Source organism: Camelus ferus, chromosome 13, assembly GCF_009834535.1.
Source record: "Camelus ferus isolate YT-003-E chromosome 13, BCGSAC_Cfer_1.0, whole genome shotgun sequence".
Classification (NCBI taxonomy): Eukaryota; Metazoa; Chordata; class Mammalia; order Artiodactyla; family Camelidae; genus Camelus; species Camelus ferus.
The window spans coordinates 34,642,530-34,661,198 of NC_045708.1; the positions used below are offsets into that span (position 1 = coordinate 34,642,530).

Here is an 18,669-nt window from a genome sequence, read left to right on the forward strand (position 1 = left end):
TCCTTTGTCATAGATTAATTGACTATATGTGTGTGGGTTTATTTCTGGTCTCTCTGCTCTGTTCTATTGATCTATGTGTCTGCTTTTGGGCCAGCACCATGCTACTTTGATTACTGTAGTTTTGTCATATAGTTTGAAATCAGAACGCAGGATACCTCCAGCTATGTGGTATGCCCAGTGGTTCTGGTGCAAGAGCTGGATTTGTCATGAATACAAGTCACATCTTTCCCCAAGGTGGGCTAGGAGCTATCACCTTGGTAGGAGGTGGGGCTGGAGGAGGAGGAGCTGGGGTGGTGTAAGCCAGGGCTTCCCCTCTGTTCAGTGGCCATCACCACCCTACTGGGGGCAGGGGCAGATCCCAAGGTGCTAGAGTAAAATCCCTGAGGGTCAGGTCCAAGCTGGCTCTATTCCCTTTAAGTGTGAGCTCTCCCTACTCCCAGCACCAGCACCTTGTCCCAGAGGAGAGCAGGGTTGGAGCAAGAGGGGCCCATGCAGGCTCACGGTATGTGACAGTAGAAAAAGACACATAAGAAGCCATTGATAATTCAGCTTGTTAGGTGCTATAATAAAGATACACCCAGATTGTGGCGCTGGGGATACAAAGGCGAAGAGCACAGGCACTAGAAGAGCCTACACAGAGCATAATACAGTAAAAATGAGGAAACCCACAGACATTATACTCTGTTTTCTTGTCTGACCCTCCATCAATTGTTAAGTTCCTCACGTTCAGGAACCCTGATTTATCTCACTAACTCATGATCAGTACTTTTGTGGAGGTGATCTATAGAAATATAGCAAAATGCACTTTCTTGAATATCTTAAAATACCTTAAAATATATCCTTCCTCCTCACTTTTGGTAAAGAGAATAAAGGATTCTTTTTTTTTTTTTTTTTTTTTTGAGAATAAAGGATTCTTAATTAACTTTATTAACCTTTAGAGAAAAAGGTAGGTGTGACAGTATCTAAACTCCTATCTGTCTGTTGGGTGATTTCCCTCCTACTTCACAAATCCTGGTAAGTCATTTTCTAAGGCTTATGCTATCTAGGTCAGCTAGATAGGACATCAATTTCAATTATCATCCCTCTGTGAAGCGTATGACGTCTCTAAGAATAATTAATTAGGACTTTTTGTCCTTATAGCATTTCTATCATCTATTATAGCACACTTTCACTGGAATAAGTAAATGTCAGTCTCCCCCAGCAAACTCGGGTCAGGAACTGGGTTTTTGTTTATCTCTGATGTCAGTCAGTGCCTTGCAGTTTGTCTGGAACAGAGTAGACCTTCAACAATATTTGTTAAATGAAGGAATAGTCACAGGTTCTGGTTGTCTAAGGAACTTCATGCAATTAAACTCGAAGTTTATCAATCAGAGATACTCTCACAAATCAATAACTCCAAGTTGGGTTTTTCCTCTTACCTCTTCATTTTGTACATAAATTTCTAGCTAGTTAGAAAATCTGGGATTGTGAGAATATCTTCCTCAATTTCTAAAAAGCTGGCCCTCAAACTAACTTGCTATCCGCAGGGCCTTAATAATAAGTAAAAAGCGCAAATGCTTGGGGTTCACTACTTTTCAAGGTGCTTATTATGGTCACATATAAACTAGGACAAGAACAACATAGAGCTTTCATTTATTTTGATCTGACTTCATTATTTTTATTTGACTTTAAAATTCATTTCTATTCTTGAGCTGTGCCAAGTTCTAGATCTTTATTTTTAACTGATTACTGGACATTTTCCTCGATCACACCTCCACCCTTGTAAAAGCTAATCAATATTTAGTTTATTGCATCTTGGTTTCCTGTTCTCAAAAGTCCTTCCCCTCTTTCAGTGTCCAGCTCAAAGGTTACCTCTTCTAACGCTGCTCCAGGCCTGCTGCTCTCTTTGTGGTCCTTTTACTGAACTCATCATACCCCATCAAAGCATTTGCAACCTTGCACACCATCTCCAGCTAAAGCACTTGGAGTTCCCTGAACAATCTCTCTCCCATTTTCATGCTTTTGCGAGTTCTGTTGCATCAAGCTAGAATGTCCTATCCCCATTCTTGCATTCTTACATCATACAAGTTATGTAACTAGTAGTAAAACCAGGGAAGACTCACTCTCAGTCCATTGATTCCTCTTTTTTCTTAGTTGAGTTAACATTTTCCTTCCTAAAATTCCTAGGGTGCTTTTTTTTTTTAATTTAAAGGAAAATTACATTAAAAAGAAGAAAGACCTATTTATCTTTCATATTAAGTCTACTAAAGTCTAATAAATGCTACCTGATTGTACGGAATATTAAAATTTCTGCTTCTTTCAGTGAGAAAAGGCAACGATTAGTATTTAAAGGTTTTACTCTTGTAAGATAATACAACATAAAAATTCATGGTCATGGTTAGGAATAGCAACAAAAACCACTCCTTTCCCTAGGGAATGGAAATAGACACTTAGCAAAGAGGCTACATGTGTGGAAATTTGTATCTGGTCCTTCAGAGAGATGTCAAATTTAATCTGTAGGAAACTGTATTCCAGAGTATCATTTTCTAAATTTCCCATTTGAGTCCCATGTTTTATGGCCTTTGTCACACCGATGACAGACACAGGAGCAATAAGTAATTTTTGTGCTCCTTACTCACTCAGGAGATTTTCTGTGGTAGCAAACATTTTCTTTAAAGTTCATATTTGTTCTTTCCACCAAGAAGCAACTTTTAAATGGAGGAAGTTTTCATTTGTTTCCACCAAAAGGGGAAAAAAACATACTAAGCTTCATTGAACATATGATTAAAAATAAAATAGTATTCAGTGTTGACCTTCAAAAGCTTAGACAAAACATTATCATATGACTTATAGCTGGAGGGTAACTCAGTGATGGTGTGGTCTAGTATTTCCCCAACTGTGTCCGTGTGTACCTGCAGACGGCATTTGAGAGTCAGTACAGGGGTCTGGGGTGGCAGAAAGGGAAGGGAAAGATAACCATAACAATAAATATTGTTTCGTGCTCAATTTAGTTTGGAAAATCTGGGTTAATTTAATAAACATTTAATGAGCACCAGCTATGTGTCAGACTCGCTCCCAGATGCTAGAGCAAAACAGGTTTATGCCAGGATTTCTCAGAGCCTCTAACGTGCAGTGTTTACTATGACTAAGACGACCGTATTTCCCAGTTTGCCTGGGCAGCTCCAGTTTACAACTGTTGTTTCAGCATCAGTAGCACCCTCTTTCACTCCTATCATCGCACTCATGACCTTCTAAGTTTGGGGGGCATGAATATAGTGCACAGATGTTCCTAAGCTTGTATGACCAATGAAATACTTGTATCTACATCCTAAAGCCATCTCCTGGGACAGCGGTCTGCAGACACGGCTCAGGAAGTGCTGATCCACTCCATTCTCTTCATGACAGCGGAGGTGACTCAGGACCAGAGAACTAAAGCCCAGGACGCTGGGCTCCTATCTCTGATGTGCTTTCCAATATATTGCAGATAGCCGCAGACAAAACACTCTTAACATGAAGTTTTAAAGTCTTATTATTAAATAACAAGTATTATATATCTTCTCCTACTGTAAAAATAAATCACCCAATCTTACATGTTAATTCCAATTTAAATAGCCCTCAACTCAAATTTTTTTCTTTTAAAATTACAACTGTAAAGTTAACCAAAGACGGAGTCAATGAGAAAACATTACCTTGTAGTCAAATTTTCAAGTTTAAATTCACTATCTCCTACTCTCTGCACTTGCTCCACTCACTCTCTGGTAACTATATAAGGTAACTGATTTCTTCGTATCTTCAAAGCATCACTTGCCTCACAGGTGTGTGTTTGGGGGGGTGGAGGAGGAGCTAATTTTACCAACCAACAAACTTTCCAGTACAAAGAGTTATACCCTAATATTCTACTCCCCTTTATGGTTCCAAGTGTCCTTTAAAGTAAGGAAGCTACTTTTTTGGGCTATTTGATACCTATGAAACCTCTAAAGAGGTTAAATTACAACATTAGTCCTTTACTCTTTCTGAGTTTCTACATGCTTATTAACAAAGGCTATTTTCTGCTTCTGGTTGCACCAAAAGATATGGCTCTAGAAGATAATCATACAAAGAATTCAATCTTTAAAAATCAGTTATTCACATTTCGGGTCACACATAGCCACTGCTATTTCTAGCTAACTGATTTTTTAGGTAACTTAGGTAGTTCTTTTAGAGAAGAAGGAGTGAATGATTATATAAACTATAAAAAGGTTATACCTTACGAGCTAAGAAGTATCAATAGTCTAGTCTTTTCTGAGGGAGCAAAATGCAGAAAACACTAGTTAAAACAGGGTTTAACTCTTGGGAAATTCATCTTTGTACAGTATATCTTTTTGCTCTTCACCAAGAAAAGGGAGTTAATAAATAATAATTGCATCTTAGTCAGACAAGATAATGAGTCAAGTAGATGAAAAGCAAATTACAAGGTGATTAAGGCAGAAGAACATTTCTAGTGAGAATCTGTTCTTAGATTTGCAGCTGGTGACATGAGACAGATGTGCCGGAATAGCCTTCTCATTGTCAGATTGGCGGTCGTGACTGTGTCGCAGAGCTCTGACTTTTAGAATACAGCACTCTTTTCCATGATTGGGAAAAAAAAGGTTTGCCCGTGATAATTTACCATTTGACGTAATAAACTTATCCAAGTCTAACTACTGTACTCAAATTAGAACCATCTGTTTAAAAAAAAGGAATACAGATATTGATCACATCAAATGTTTTCATTGAGAAGTTGACAAGGACACTCATACAGTTTATCGAGGCTGGTCTCAGCAGCTTTCCTGTGTATGAGAAACAGAACTACAGGCCTTTTTGTATAAGTTCCTGTACATCTTGTCCATGCTGTTCTCAAAGATGGGTCGGTGGGACTTTCCTTTATAAGAGGCTGCCCTGTTGGACCAGTATTCGCCATCATCCAAATGGAGAGTGCCACGTGGCCGCTGAAAAGAGCTAGAGAAAAAAAAGGATATGAAAGATGAAAACAATGATGAAACAAAATGAGAGGTAATCCTATATAAATTGAGTACCTACTAAGCACTTGATGGGTGTGTGATACTCTGGGCTATGAGAAGTCAACACGATTAAGCCTGTGCCTTTGAAGAGTGACACTAATGCATGAAACAAGTATGAAACAATAAAATGAAAATGGTGTGAGAGTTAAAAAGGAATTCAGAGAAGAGAGACGTACAACATAGTAACAGCAAAGCAGCGATGGCATGGTATGGCTGGTTCACAGGAGTGCCTGGCTTCTAAAGTCGGGCAGACCTGGAACTGAATTCCAGCTCAATCTTTATAAGCTGTGGGACCTTGGCCAATTTGCTCAGTCGTCCAGAGTCTCAGCTTCCTTTACTGTATTTCTGCAGTATTGTTTTAGAAACTGAAGAGAATCTATGTGAAGTGCATAGTACAATGCTTAGCTTGCACACACAAGTCATTAAATACAAGGTACTGAACTACTAGATACTTTATATATATTTATACATATTTATCAAAAAATCTTAAAACCCTCTGAAGTTGGTAACTGTGGAAATTGAGACTCAGTGAAGTCAAGTGACTTGCCCATTACTATTCAGCTAGTAAGTGGCAGAATGCAATCTTTCTACCGTGGCATGTTATTGTCCTCAAGGAAGAATAGAAAATTGGACTGAATATGAACCACTTTTGGGAAATGGAAAACAAAGCAGAAGAGCCTGTATTTGAAATGATAGGGATCCACTGTAATTTTGAGGGCTTTGAAGAAAAAGAAGAGAGAACAGAGAGGAAGCTGTAAAACAGACCAGGACTAGGCTAGCTGTAACGGGAATAGAGAATAAAAGGCAACTCTTGGTGAAGACTTGATAGTATTTTTCTTTTATTTGCTAGAAATAAAATACTGGTTTTTTCAAAGACTGAGTTTAATTTATTTTTTAAATAAATAATCACCCTACTTCAATAAATTAAGCACTTGTTGCAGATAACACCTCTCAGGCATGCAGAGATTATGAAGTTTGTGCTATACAAAATTGTATGTCCTTGCTGTCTATCTGAAACTAACACAACATTGTAAATCAACTATACTTCAATTGAAAAAAAAACTTGAAGAAATTAAAAAAAACCCTGTATGTCCTTGCTATTAAATACTACAAATACTTTCTTCATATATTTGGAATCTTACTCCACACAATTTCTTCCCTGCCTTATCAGTCCCATGATGTTACTTCTATTGTCAACTGTGAAATAGGAACTCTTGGAGCTTTATATCTGTAAAAAGAATTTGCTATTCTCCCTGAAGTCTATCTACCACCTGAACACAATAAAAGTGGTCATGAGAAAAGGCATCAAGTGGCTCTGTTATCATTCTTAGAGCTTGACACGGTGTTGATGAGGCTGTAAAGTGATGAGAACAGTTATACACTCACCTTGTAAAACAGTCTGGCATGACTCAATAAGGTTAAATACACAACTTTGATTCAACAACTCCACTCCTAGGTACCCCAGCAAAATTCTTGCATATGTGTACCAGGAGACACGTACAAATATGTTCATAACAACACTCTTCATAACAGAGCTAAGAACTGCAAGCAACCTAAATATCAACCTACATTAGAACAGATAAGTCAAGCTGTGGTGGAAGCATGCAACGGTAGAGTGTGCAGCAGGGAAAAGGAATGATTTATACAGCTGCATGCATCGACATAGATGAAACTGAAAAATCAACTGAGTGGAAAAAAGCAAACTTCAAACAGTACACAGTTATATTACATTTATATAAAGTTTAAAACAAGGAAAATTAAATAACTTGTAGCTTAAGGACAGATACGTGTGTGATATAACTTTAAAGAAAAAAAGGAGAAGGGTTGTCAGAAATGTCACAATAGCAGTTATATCTATGGAAAGAGATGCAATTGGTTAGGGGCATCAGATGGCTTTACTGGTATAGATTATGTTCTATTTCTTAAGCTGGATAATGAGTAAATGGGTATTCATTTTATTATTGTATTATTATTACTATTATTATTATTATTATCATCATTATTATTATGGACACAAATCTTAATTATATTCCTCTGTTACAGTTGACATATTTCACAATGTTTTAAAAATTCACCTCTGTGAACCATGACAGTAGGTCTCTGTACTCCCTGACGGCTTTGCTAAAATGGGATTCTACCTTGTATTTCCCAATGATATTTACTAGATTCTTTCAAACTTTCTTTACACTTGGTACCATCTCTTTCACACTGGAAGCTTCTGAAAATAATATAGTCTCTGGGATAACAAACATGATTATCCATACTTTTATTTTGTCCATTCAGTTTCAGAGAGGTAATTAACAAAATTTCTAATAATATTAGTATAATATTTAAATTTTTTCAGAAGGCCTTTGCCAAGTCTCAATGCTATTGCTTTCATGTAGTTTCCATATTTCTTTCATTAGCTTTAGTTTAAGAAGTAGTCTAGCCAACTGAGTACAATTTCTTTCATAAAATTTCTCACCAAGCGCAACACTTGCTTCAAACAGTCACTTAAAACAGTTGTTTGAAGGGGGGAGGGTATAGCTCAGTGGTAGAGCGTGTGTTTAGCATGCACAAGGTGCTGGGTTCAATCCCCAGGACCTCCAAAAAAATAAAAAAGCAAATAAATAAATAAATAAAAACCTAATTACCTCCTCCCCCCAAAAAAACAGTTATTTGACAATTTGAGTCAAGTGATAGGGAAATCACCCACAAATACATTAATAGAACATTTACTTCATACATCTGCAAACATATCTACCAGCCTAAGTCCTCACATTTGCCTCAGTTCCCTCATATGGCTTTAGGGGTCTGACATGTTATGGTTCTTGTTTGCTTGTTTTTGGTTTATTTGTTGTTTTGTTTTGTTTTATATCAAGTCATGCACTAATTAATATTTCACAAAACACAAATTTTTCCCTTCTCTCCCTTTTGTCCACAATCATCAACTTTACTGTATACTGACGATCAGACAGTAATGTCCTTCTCTGAACTCTAAATTTTGCCACAATAAACCTACTCAACAGAAATCTGAATTTCTATCAAGCCATTACTCAGCTTTCGGTAAGGTGAGCAATAGCTGGGCTGCTAACTTTAAAAATCACTGGGCTGGTTTTTAAGAGATTAGAGACCAAACTCCTGATCCCTGTCATAAATGACTATATTTAATGTCATCAGGCATATATTTGCTCCTGCTTTGGTATCATTTTTTTTTCATGTTACAAAGCTGCCTTAAAATACCACCTCTGAGCTTGCAATGAATAAATAAAATTTAGAAAGATTTTTAGAATCAACTGCGAACCGGTTCTGTAAAAAAAAGGTTAAGGTTCTGTAAAAAAAAAGCTAAATGGCCAAAATAGATATTCTAATGCCTTTAAGAATTTGCCAATTTTGACAGGCAATTTCTTTCTATTTAAAAGTGCAAAAATTTTCAATTTAGTAAATAGTATGGTGGTTCTCTGGAGATTATTTGGGAATTGTTTCATCCTGGAAGTCTGAATTGCAAAACAGATGTTTGCAGAACACCAAACAGGTCCTATTATGGTCCATGGATAGGTGCAAACAGAGTAACGGAATGTTAAAAGCAATATTTACTTCTAGGCATTGGAAGCACTGACTCTCTAATGAACTGTGAACATACTGAGTCAATTCTGATTTCCTATTACTGGGAATATTAATAAGTTTAAAATGTGTAAGTGACACTAAAAAGTCTTACTATAGTAATAGGTTTTTAAAGACTACACTTCCCTATTTTTACCATGAGTATCTCCAGTATTCATCCATTCAAAGCATTTAGTAAGTTCCTACTATACAAAACGCTGCATCAGTGCTATATAACAGAAAATGGTTATCTTCAAAATAGGGATGATATTGCTATTTTATTAAATGCAGTGCATTTTTTGGCAACTTACTCTTGCTACTTGAATAGGGAGCCCTCTATTTAATTATGACAACGCTATTAAGAAAAAAGAACAGAGAGCAGGATAATACCTGAGAACTGGGCATTTTCATGCCCTAAGTGTTGCTAAGGTATACGTTATAAATTGATTTTTTAAAGCCTAGCATATATATGCAAAGAGAATAAAGATCTTAGGCAGCTTAGCATGGACTAGGAGACAAAGGGTATGACTAGTTTTTTGCTTGAACAAGAGTGAACTCACTTGAACCCCTGACAGTGTTTGCTATGTCAACATAAAATGAAGGCCAAGTGCATACCACTTTACACAAAGTCTTCAGATAAAGTATCTGTAAGGTGATATACATGAATAAGGTCAGAGGATAAGATGGATATGCCACACAAAGAATATTAATTCTCAGAAATAACTGGGAGGTCATGAGAATAAAAAAAAGAAAATTGGCCATTTGTCATTTGTGCTTAAAGAAACAGAGTTGAAAGTGACTTTAAAAGATAATGATGCATATTCTATACTTTAAACTTGTGATCTAAGGTTCAATATAATCAAAGACATTTTATAATACAAGAGATTAATTCCTCCCATAATAGTCAATAAAGGTTCCTATCAAGCAAAACTTTGATTGACAAAACATGTAGAACAGTATTGAGGATGTGATGTGTGCTCCATAGATATGGATAGCTGGATGGAAGGATAGTAGAAAGGGAAGTATTCAAAACCTACCCCATTTAGAATGTACAATAAAGAGAGATTATATTATGATCTAATTAAACCTGAAAGCATTTTGTCGCTTTAAAGGTAAAGATAACACAGAAAGATAAAATGTCATGGAAGACAAACATTTATTGATAAATGATAGCAGTAGTTCTCAAACTTTAATACATGCCAAAGTCATCTGGAGGGCTTATTACAATGCAGATTATTCAGCCTCATCCCCAGAGTAACTGAGTATGTCTAACGGTGGGGTCCAAAAATTTGGATTTCTAACAAGTACCAGGGCAATGCTGATGCTGCTGGTCTAGGAACTACACTCTGAAAGCATTGAATTAGTGGCTTTTCTACAGAATTTAAAAAAAAAAAGCTTAGTTATTTTACAACTATTATTATTATTTCATAATAACTATAAATGGAGTATAACCTTAAAAAATTGTGATTCACTATACTATATACAGTTTAACTTACATAATGTTACTGTATATCAACCATACTGCAACAAAATAAACAAAAATTAAAAAGCTTAGGGAAAAAATTGCATGTTATCACTTATCTTTTTTTATTATTCACAGGAACTACACAGTAAACATTAAAAGAAGTCTATTCAAATGAATTTACTGAAGACTGGTTACTTACAGATGACTTATTTCCCTTTCCTGAGGATGTGCAGAAATGAGCTACTGACAACAAATAAGGTCTAATAGCTTTCATTGTTATTAATTCCACTGTTGATTCCTTATCTAGAGATGTTATTAAATATCACAACCATAAAATGAGTTTACTTAACTAATGCCTTAGAGTTTCAGTAATGCTATTGATCATTATTAATAAAGGACCCAATGTTAATATTTGAACTTTTAAACTGAGCTCCTAGTACATGTCAGAGACCTTGATGGGCATCAAAAACAAAGATAAGTAAAACGTCTGTGCTTTCAGGGAGCTCACGCTTAGTAGAGGGGGTAAGACAGACACATAATGAAATAGTCATTGTGAGATAAATATTGCTAATTGAAATTATATATGTGAGAGGAAGCGTCAGGGTAAAGGAGAAAATGACTAATGGTTGGCTGAAGTCATAAAAGGTATCTCAGAAGAGGGAACAACCTGAGCTTAGTCCTAAAGAATGAGTAGGCATTCACTAGACAAACAAGAAAACACGAGTTAATCCAGGCACCATATTATACTGGGACCAAAGCAAAAATCAGTCTGAAATATCATAAAATACCAGTATACCTGCAGAGAAAGAAGGAAGTAAGATTTAATTGTTAAGAGTCCAACAGGTAATTTTATCCTGGAGGGAATAAGGTGCCTACAACGGGAGGACTCAGAAGGGGTTTCTACTACGCATGGGAGATTGAAATATGATTACTTGAAAGTCTCCTTAACCTCGAATATTAGTTTTAGTGTATATTTGGGTAAAGAGGACAAGTGGTCTTAATTTAAACACACAAAAAATAGTATTTTAAGCTGATATTTTAAGTCACCCCTCTGCTTTCACTAATGCATGTTAAACTCATTATCATGCCCATAGAGAATATCCCATTTGCTTTCCTTACTCTTTTGTGAATCCCTTCTGATACTTCCAGTAAAAAGAACTAGACATAAAACTGATCCAAATGTGGACTACAGCCAGAATACTTCAGAGTATTTTCATTTCTTACCCTAGTTAAATAAAATAGTGAGCATATTTTTATTCCTAAAGACAGTTATCACTGCAGCTTAAACAACTACAGTTTGAGTATAACACCATAAATATTGCTTATTGTGGCTCCCACAGCTAACGGGATGGCTGCTAATAATCTTCTCCGCGTTGTCATTTAGTTAGAAGTCCCCCTATCTAATAATATCTGGTTAAGACCATAACTGCCTGTTTGTTTATGAAAATGTCATAAAATTATAATCCTTACTGAAAGTTATATTTAGTATATTACTTCTCATGATCTATTTAAAAATTAAGTTAGCCTGGCAAGAATTGCTAGTTATAAAGCCATTCTGGTTGCCTTCTAATGTTCTTTAAGGGAATTACAAGGTGGACATTGGACACGCTCTGGTACTTTTCAGATACCAAGCATCTATATTAAGTAGGCCAGTTTAACTGCCAAGGTCATATTTTTGTTTCTAAAGATAAATCATTTCCTTTCATTTCCATTTACTAATCATCATAAACTTTTCTAAACCCCTAAGCTAAAATTCCTACACTTTGAAAAATCGTATCAATATGTAGCAACACAAATATTTCTGAATATCAATTTACCTTCCAGACAAAAATTAAAAAAAAAACAAAAAACAAACAAAAACCTGAAATATTTAAAGAAAAAGGATGCTATGATATTCAAGTTAGTAACACAAGATCCAAAGAATTCAAATTAGAATTAAGCAGCATTTTCTCACTTAAAACTGAAAGCTTATTCTTAGTTATTCAAAAGATTTTAAGTCTATATATTATTTAAATTTTTTCTTTCATTTATTAATACTACAGATAGCTTTTTGGCTATGTATTACATCTAGGTAAATTCATCAAGTTAATCAGATAATGAGCAGTAGGTAAGAGATGAAAACTACAGTCAATCTGTGCTATTTAAAAAGATATAGTCAAAGTTTATTCAGTATGAGATTCTGTTATAATTTCATAATTAGAGCATTTATGTTGAGCATATTCCTACCATCAGTAACCTGCAAAACTTGCACAAGCAAATCGAAACCAGTTTACTTCAATAGCTAGTTCCATAAGAGAACAACATGGCTAAAAATTTTGGGCAATAGTCATCAAAGGCCAAGTCATGTTCTAAACATGAACTTAAAATTATTTTTATCCTCTCTTCTCTCTTTTTGTGGCCAACTCCCATCTTCATGAAGCATCACCTTGTGCTGGGCTTTAATTAAGACTAATGCTCAAATTGGATGTCAGAAGTACACAATGTAGAGAATTTTCAACATCCTGAAAACTGAAGAAATCTGAAATACACATAAAAGGTACTAAAAGGAGGAAAGAGCATTCCAGGGCACTGGGAATTGGCAAGGCTACCATAGCAAGTGTCTATAATTTCCTGAAAGACTGGCACTATGTGAGTGAGAAGCTCATCTGCATGGACAGTGGACTCTTTCCCCAGTCTAGCTCCCAATCCCCAAATAGTGAAAGTACAGAGTCCCTTAATAACTCCTTGATAAGACACTTCCTTCAAATGAACTTCATACTCAAAGATGATGGAAGACCCAGGACAGCAAGCATGCATACGCTGATGCCTGGAAGATGAAGGAACAAGCACTCTCATATCCCACTCTTCTCTTGCTACAGGAAACACTGAGTGTCTGCTATATTCCTGGCTGACAACCACAACGTATATCTAGATCATAAGACAAAGAATTGAGTCCTGGGCATAACTTTTGCTGAGAAAAACATGGAAGAAAGAAATTTCTCTTTGTGAATGTTCGCTATTTGATGGTGAGTCATTGTCATTATGCTTCACTTTAGTTCTTTAAACATGGCCTCCTCAGGCAGTTTCTAGTAACTCCATTTTTCAAGTGTACAGTTCACACTTTCCTGTAACTTTGCATGACTCATAATTTTTTATTGAAAACAATTCAGATAAAAATTGCAGCAACTCTGGGTTCTGACTCCTTACTTACCAGAGTTGTTGTTTTTGATGATTTATTCAGTGATTTGCCTGGACCTATGCTGTGAAGTCCATTTCCCTTGCACTATGTAGTTGCTGGTGTCTCTTGTTTTCTTTCTTTTTTAAAAAATTATTATTTCTGTTTGTAAGCCTGGCCTTCTAGGTGTCGTCCCTGAGTCAGCATAGCTTGGTGACCAACAAATGGTTGGTCAGAGTCAATAGTCCTATATGGTTTCCATATTTTGCCAATGGATCTGTGTGTGGCTTGGGGAATACATTCAAAGTTTACCCAGTTTACAAATCTGCCCCACATTTTGCTTTCTGCTTTCAGAAGGCCTCACATTCAGCCATGGGCTAGTGGCTCCCTAATACCTTCTCCAGTCTCTCCTAAACATATTTATAGGCTTATGCACACATATAATGTTCCAGGCTGCCAAGGATAAGCAAAACTTTATCAAGAATAACTCTGGACGTATTGTCCCTGATCTCTGTTGTCTGCCCTAACAAGCAGTAAGACCTCAGGCCTTTCCTTACTGTTTGCCAGTGGGATCATCATTGTTTCCATTAATCCTCCGACATATGACATTTTCTAGGCTATGCTCCACATCAAGTCAGTCACCTTGGGCAGCAGAACTGCCAGTCTTTTGGCATGACTAGCCCAGCAGAACTTTTGTGCCAAGAAGATGGGGGGTGGGGGACAGAGATTGGAACTCTAGGCAAAATGCCACAGACTCCTACTGCTCTTACTGAGCTTCAGTAGATTTTCTTGATAAACATTTCTCAATTTGTTATATGCCTCTGGTCAATTTCCAGAATCCTTAAATGGTTGTTTCAGACAATTCTGTTCAGTTTTGTTGCTGCTTTTGGTGGAGAGGATGTGCTGAGCTCCTCACTCAGCCATTTCAGAAGTCCATGCAGACTTTCTCTTGACCCCTGTGTCAGTGGGCATCTGCAGACGGGTAATTTTTAGCCAAGGTCCCAAGTTCCCTCTTGATTTCTGCTGATAGAAGCCTTAAGGCAGGCAAGTGAGGGATTCCTTTGAGTATGGGCTCCCTCAACTTTCAGATGGAAAGTAGAGTGGGTGTGACCTCTTGGCCTACCATATAGTATGATTTGGGGAGAAAACTAAAATAATATCCTCATCAGTTCAGTAGCTTCTGCAGCTAATATCAAAGATACTCTTAAAAAATGTCTTGTAGGACTAACCACTCTGTCCTATTGATCCAACTATGTGTATAAGAGAAGTGGCAAGGAATATAATCTCAAAAATGTGTAAGCAGAACTTTCCTGATGCTCTGCTTAACTCTCTCACTTGAGAGGTACTAAAACAGTCTCAAGTGATCAAAAGCTCAGCCATTAACACTGCGTGGTGAACTGAAAAAAGAATCAATACTAAGGTTTATAGCAAACTTCAATAGAAACCAGCACTTTTCAAAACGTGGTCCTTATACTACCTGCACCAGAATCATCCATGATATTTTTTTAAATGCACATTTCTAAGTATCACCCCTATATATAAGGAACCAGAATCTATAGCAATAGAAAGTAGAAATCTTTATTTTTAAGAAATATATTATGCATACAAAAGTTTGAAAATCAGACCCTTTTTTAAATCAATCCTACTCACTTCTAATGCAAATTAGAATTAATTACATGGATACAGAACCCAAAATTGGGATCCATATAACAGCAATCTAGGGACTAGAAGTTTAAGTAACAACAATAAAGTGTAAAAATTCTTCCTCAAGGTATACACTTTTTTGGACTTTCCTTTTCCTGTTTGGATTGCTGCTTCTTCAAGCTCATTTATAACACACTACCTTCCTTCATGAGAGGCCCAGACTGCATTCTGGATGGGAAGCAGTAACTTTGGGACAGGAGCTCACACTTAACATTCTGTGTAAGGGACAAAAGAAGTCCTCCCACGTTCATGGAATGCCTAGCCTGGCTTACCAGGGTAACCATCAGAGATTTCAGTCCAAAACACCAGTTAGCAATAAAACATATTCCATTATCTGGAGCCTTTTTCTTAAACTTGTTTTTCAGGAAACTAAGGAAGATGGAAGCCATACAGTAATCAGTGATATGGCATCAGAGGATTCAGAAAACCTTTAGTTACATAAACTCACAATTTACATTCAGTTTTTAATACCACATTTTATGGCAATTAACACAGCTTTCAAAAGTCTTCATGAGATTTGCTAGTATAATATTGCAAAAATTTTATGACTAACATTTCTAAAATTTTAGGCTAGAAGAACTGAATTTCTCTTATGTTATTAAAAAGAGACTTACTCAAGGTCTAAAATATACAGAATCTGTTGTCTGGTTGAGAATAAGTACATCCTGAAATAAGTCCTGAATACGCATATTTGCAAGGTAGCCAAATACACTATAAATCTTAACTAGGACGAAAGGCATCACCATAAACTGACTATATTTGTTTGCATTTAAAGTTTCAGTAATGCAAACATTAACTATTTTAATAGGAGTTTATATAGTTAAAATTTTATAAATAAATAAGTAAGAGTCTAAATTTGCCACAAATCCTGCAGATTGAAAACCAGGTTATTTTAATACCAACTATGTGCAGATCTCTATACGCTGTGTTAATCAAGCTCATACCTATACTCCGGGTCACTCTCATAGGCCGAGTCTCTATATAAAAGCCCTCTTTTCAGTTCCAGTTCATCTTCTTTCTCTGGGTCTCTCTCATCCTGAAAAATGTAAAGATTTCCATTAATTTATTTTATAATTAAAATGACACCCTCTCATTCAATGTAAAAAACTGAATTAAATCCTGGATTTCTTAGTAAGGAAACAAAAGAGTAAGTGAGATTTTATTACTCTGTTCAATAGTTCAAACAAAACTAATATAATTTCACTATAGTTTTGCTAATACTGCTTATCAAAGACTAGACACACAGTAGATGTTTCTTGCATCAATGAATGAATAGGAGTGGATATTGTGTCGATATGTAATAATATGCATAGTAACAGCTTACACATTGTTACGTGGACTCCTAAAAGACTGCACCTGCTCTCTGCAAAATAAGTATCTAGGAAAACTATGTAGATGTAAGCATTTTAACACATACCTATGACTTACAAAGGAAATGACTTAGAATTTTACTCAGAATGCAATAACAAACCCCAAGAGGCAAAAATAAAAGGCAAGGTAGTTGGAATTACATGGTTCCTCTTCCTTCTACGGGCAGCTTGTTCTTTCCTTCTGACAGACACACTCAAGGGCGTGAGAGATTGGATTATAAAGAGAGAGCTTTGTAAAGGATGTCATTCATAGTAATGATGTTCTTATGTATGGTAATTTTATATAATCTAGTATCAAATATCTTTGTCAACTACCAGCCAATACCCTCATTCTGTAGTCAAACAGGAACAGAAACGAAGAGAACTGACGGTAAAAGAAACTAGTAAGTACAAAGAGATTGTCTCAAGGAGTAGTGTTAATAAGGTAGTCCTTCATTTTATGTAAAAAATCAGCTGAACAAAGATTATGAAGAAAAATGGTTTAAAAATTTTGCTGATGGCATGAAATTGAGACGAGAGCATTCAGTTAAAGATGTAAGCAATAAATATTATAGCAAGTTAAAAAATCACAGAAAATGTGAATATATCTTTAGAACTATTATAACTTCTAGGTAAAATGAATCCTTTTACCATTCTGAAGTAACTCCATTTATTCCTATTAATGCTTTTTTCCCCTAACAGTTTTGGTTTACTATTAATATAGCTACAATAGCTTTCCTTAAGTTAGTGCTTGGATGGCATATATTTGTCTTTTTATTTTCAACTTTTCCTTAATATTTGGTTTCTATCTTTTTCTTATATAGCATATAGATGGATATTGCTTATTTTTGTCCAGTCTGGTAAGTCAATGAAGTAGAGCACTTGTATTAACATCACAGAAAATGTGACGCCTGCAATGAGTGCAAAGGACAATACAAAAGAAAGTGTAAGACATAAAAGAAACAATGTAATGTTTTCAACCTTCAGAAACAGATTGTGTTACAAGAAGAACTGAACGAAAGAGATGTAAATAATGTTGAATTTTAAAATTCCATCCTTGGAAAAGTTATTAATTTCTAGATTATATAATAAGTGGTATTAGAGATAAACATTAATCAATATTCTTTATTTAATTCTGTCAATACAGTTGAAAAAATAATTTTTGACCAGGAATAATAGAAAATGTGAATAAACATTTACATGTAAAAAAATAAAAATACCTTTATAAATATGAACCTCAATTATTCATTAAATATACCCCTGTTTTGAGCTGGGTACTTATTATCCTAGACTCTGAGGATAGAAAGATGACTAAGACATGGTTCCTGCACACATGTGGAATAAGGTTTGTCCATTCTATGAAGCTCCATGAGTAGAATGGATCAAAGGGTAGAATTACTAGGAGACATTGTAAAGAACAAAATGAGGAAGAACTTTCTAATTAGTAGAGCATTCTAAAAACAGAATGGCTATCTTAAGAGGGAGTAAGATCACAATCACTACAGCTATTCATTCAGAGCACTGATACTGATCTGGAATCAAAGATTTCATGGAGGGGAATTCTAGCCTGAGAAACAAAAAGGACTAGAAGGCCTTCATGGATATTCTCTTTACATTTTAAAACTATATTTTGTGACATTTTATATATATTCAAAACACATACATATCTCTTATTATAAGAGTCTGCTTATGTAGGCTTTTTTTTTAAAAAAGGTCAAGTTATATAAAAGCAAAGAGGCAACAAATATCATCCCTTATCATAAGCTATTAAGTATAAGTAAAATAAGTATTTGAAGAGATGTGTCACTCAGTGCCTGAAAATACATTTCTGGGGCACAGAGAAGCGCCTCCCCTCTTATTCCTCACCAGCATTCCCATCTGCCCACAGGTAAATACAGAAAAAGATGGATGACACAAATATTTGTTGAGTTCTTTCAAGGTATCTAGGACTGAGTTAGGTACTTCTTATCTGAGTCTCTTGTAAGCCTTCAATAACTTCAATGAAAAAGGTATTGCAACTCAGAAAAATTAATAACTTGCCCAAAGATACAAGTTATTAAGTGGCAGAGCTGGGATTTAAACCCAGATCTAACCTGATTTACATTATACTGCCTCCTAGAATGCAAATAAGCTGCACTACAAAGTCAAAGTCTCTGTTCTAAACCATCAGATTATTCTCCTGTATGAGAATTAGGCTCAAACTCTTTCAGCTAGTATCTATTCAGTTAGTTTTTTAATGAGGGTTATCCCGAAATAATATAGCCCAGAAGAAACTTTTTCAGGATTTCCATGAAGAAACGTTTTTCTTTAAGCAAAAGTCATTAATAAAATGACACGTTATTAATAGAAGTTGTGTGTTTTCCTTTCCTGAAACTGGCAGTAAGTTAAATGTTCTCT

At 35.6% G+C, this 18,669-nt stretch overlaps 1 protein-coding gene across 6 annotated transcripts in view; it reads right to left on the reverse strand.

Annotated features, from left to right (window-relative positions):
- Positions 1 to 857: 857 nt before the first annotated feature.
- The window catches only part of SPATA6 (spermatogenesis associated 6), a 101,539-nt gene continuing 83,727 nt past the window's right edge, over positions 858 to 18,669 (reverse strand). For all 6 annotated transcript variants that reach the window (XM_032494233.1, XM_032494234.1, XM_006178391.3 and 3 more), the window contains 2 exons: positions 15,868 to 15,959; positions 858 to 4,956 (listed from right to left, as the gene is read on the reverse strand). In XM_032494233.1, coding sequence (XP_032350124.1) covers positions 4,776 to 4,956; positions 15,868 to 15,959 — 273 coding nt within the window. In that variant the 3' untranslated portion in view covers positions 858 to 4,775. The remainder of the gene's footprint in view (positions 4,957 to 15,867; positions 15,960 to 18,669) is intronic.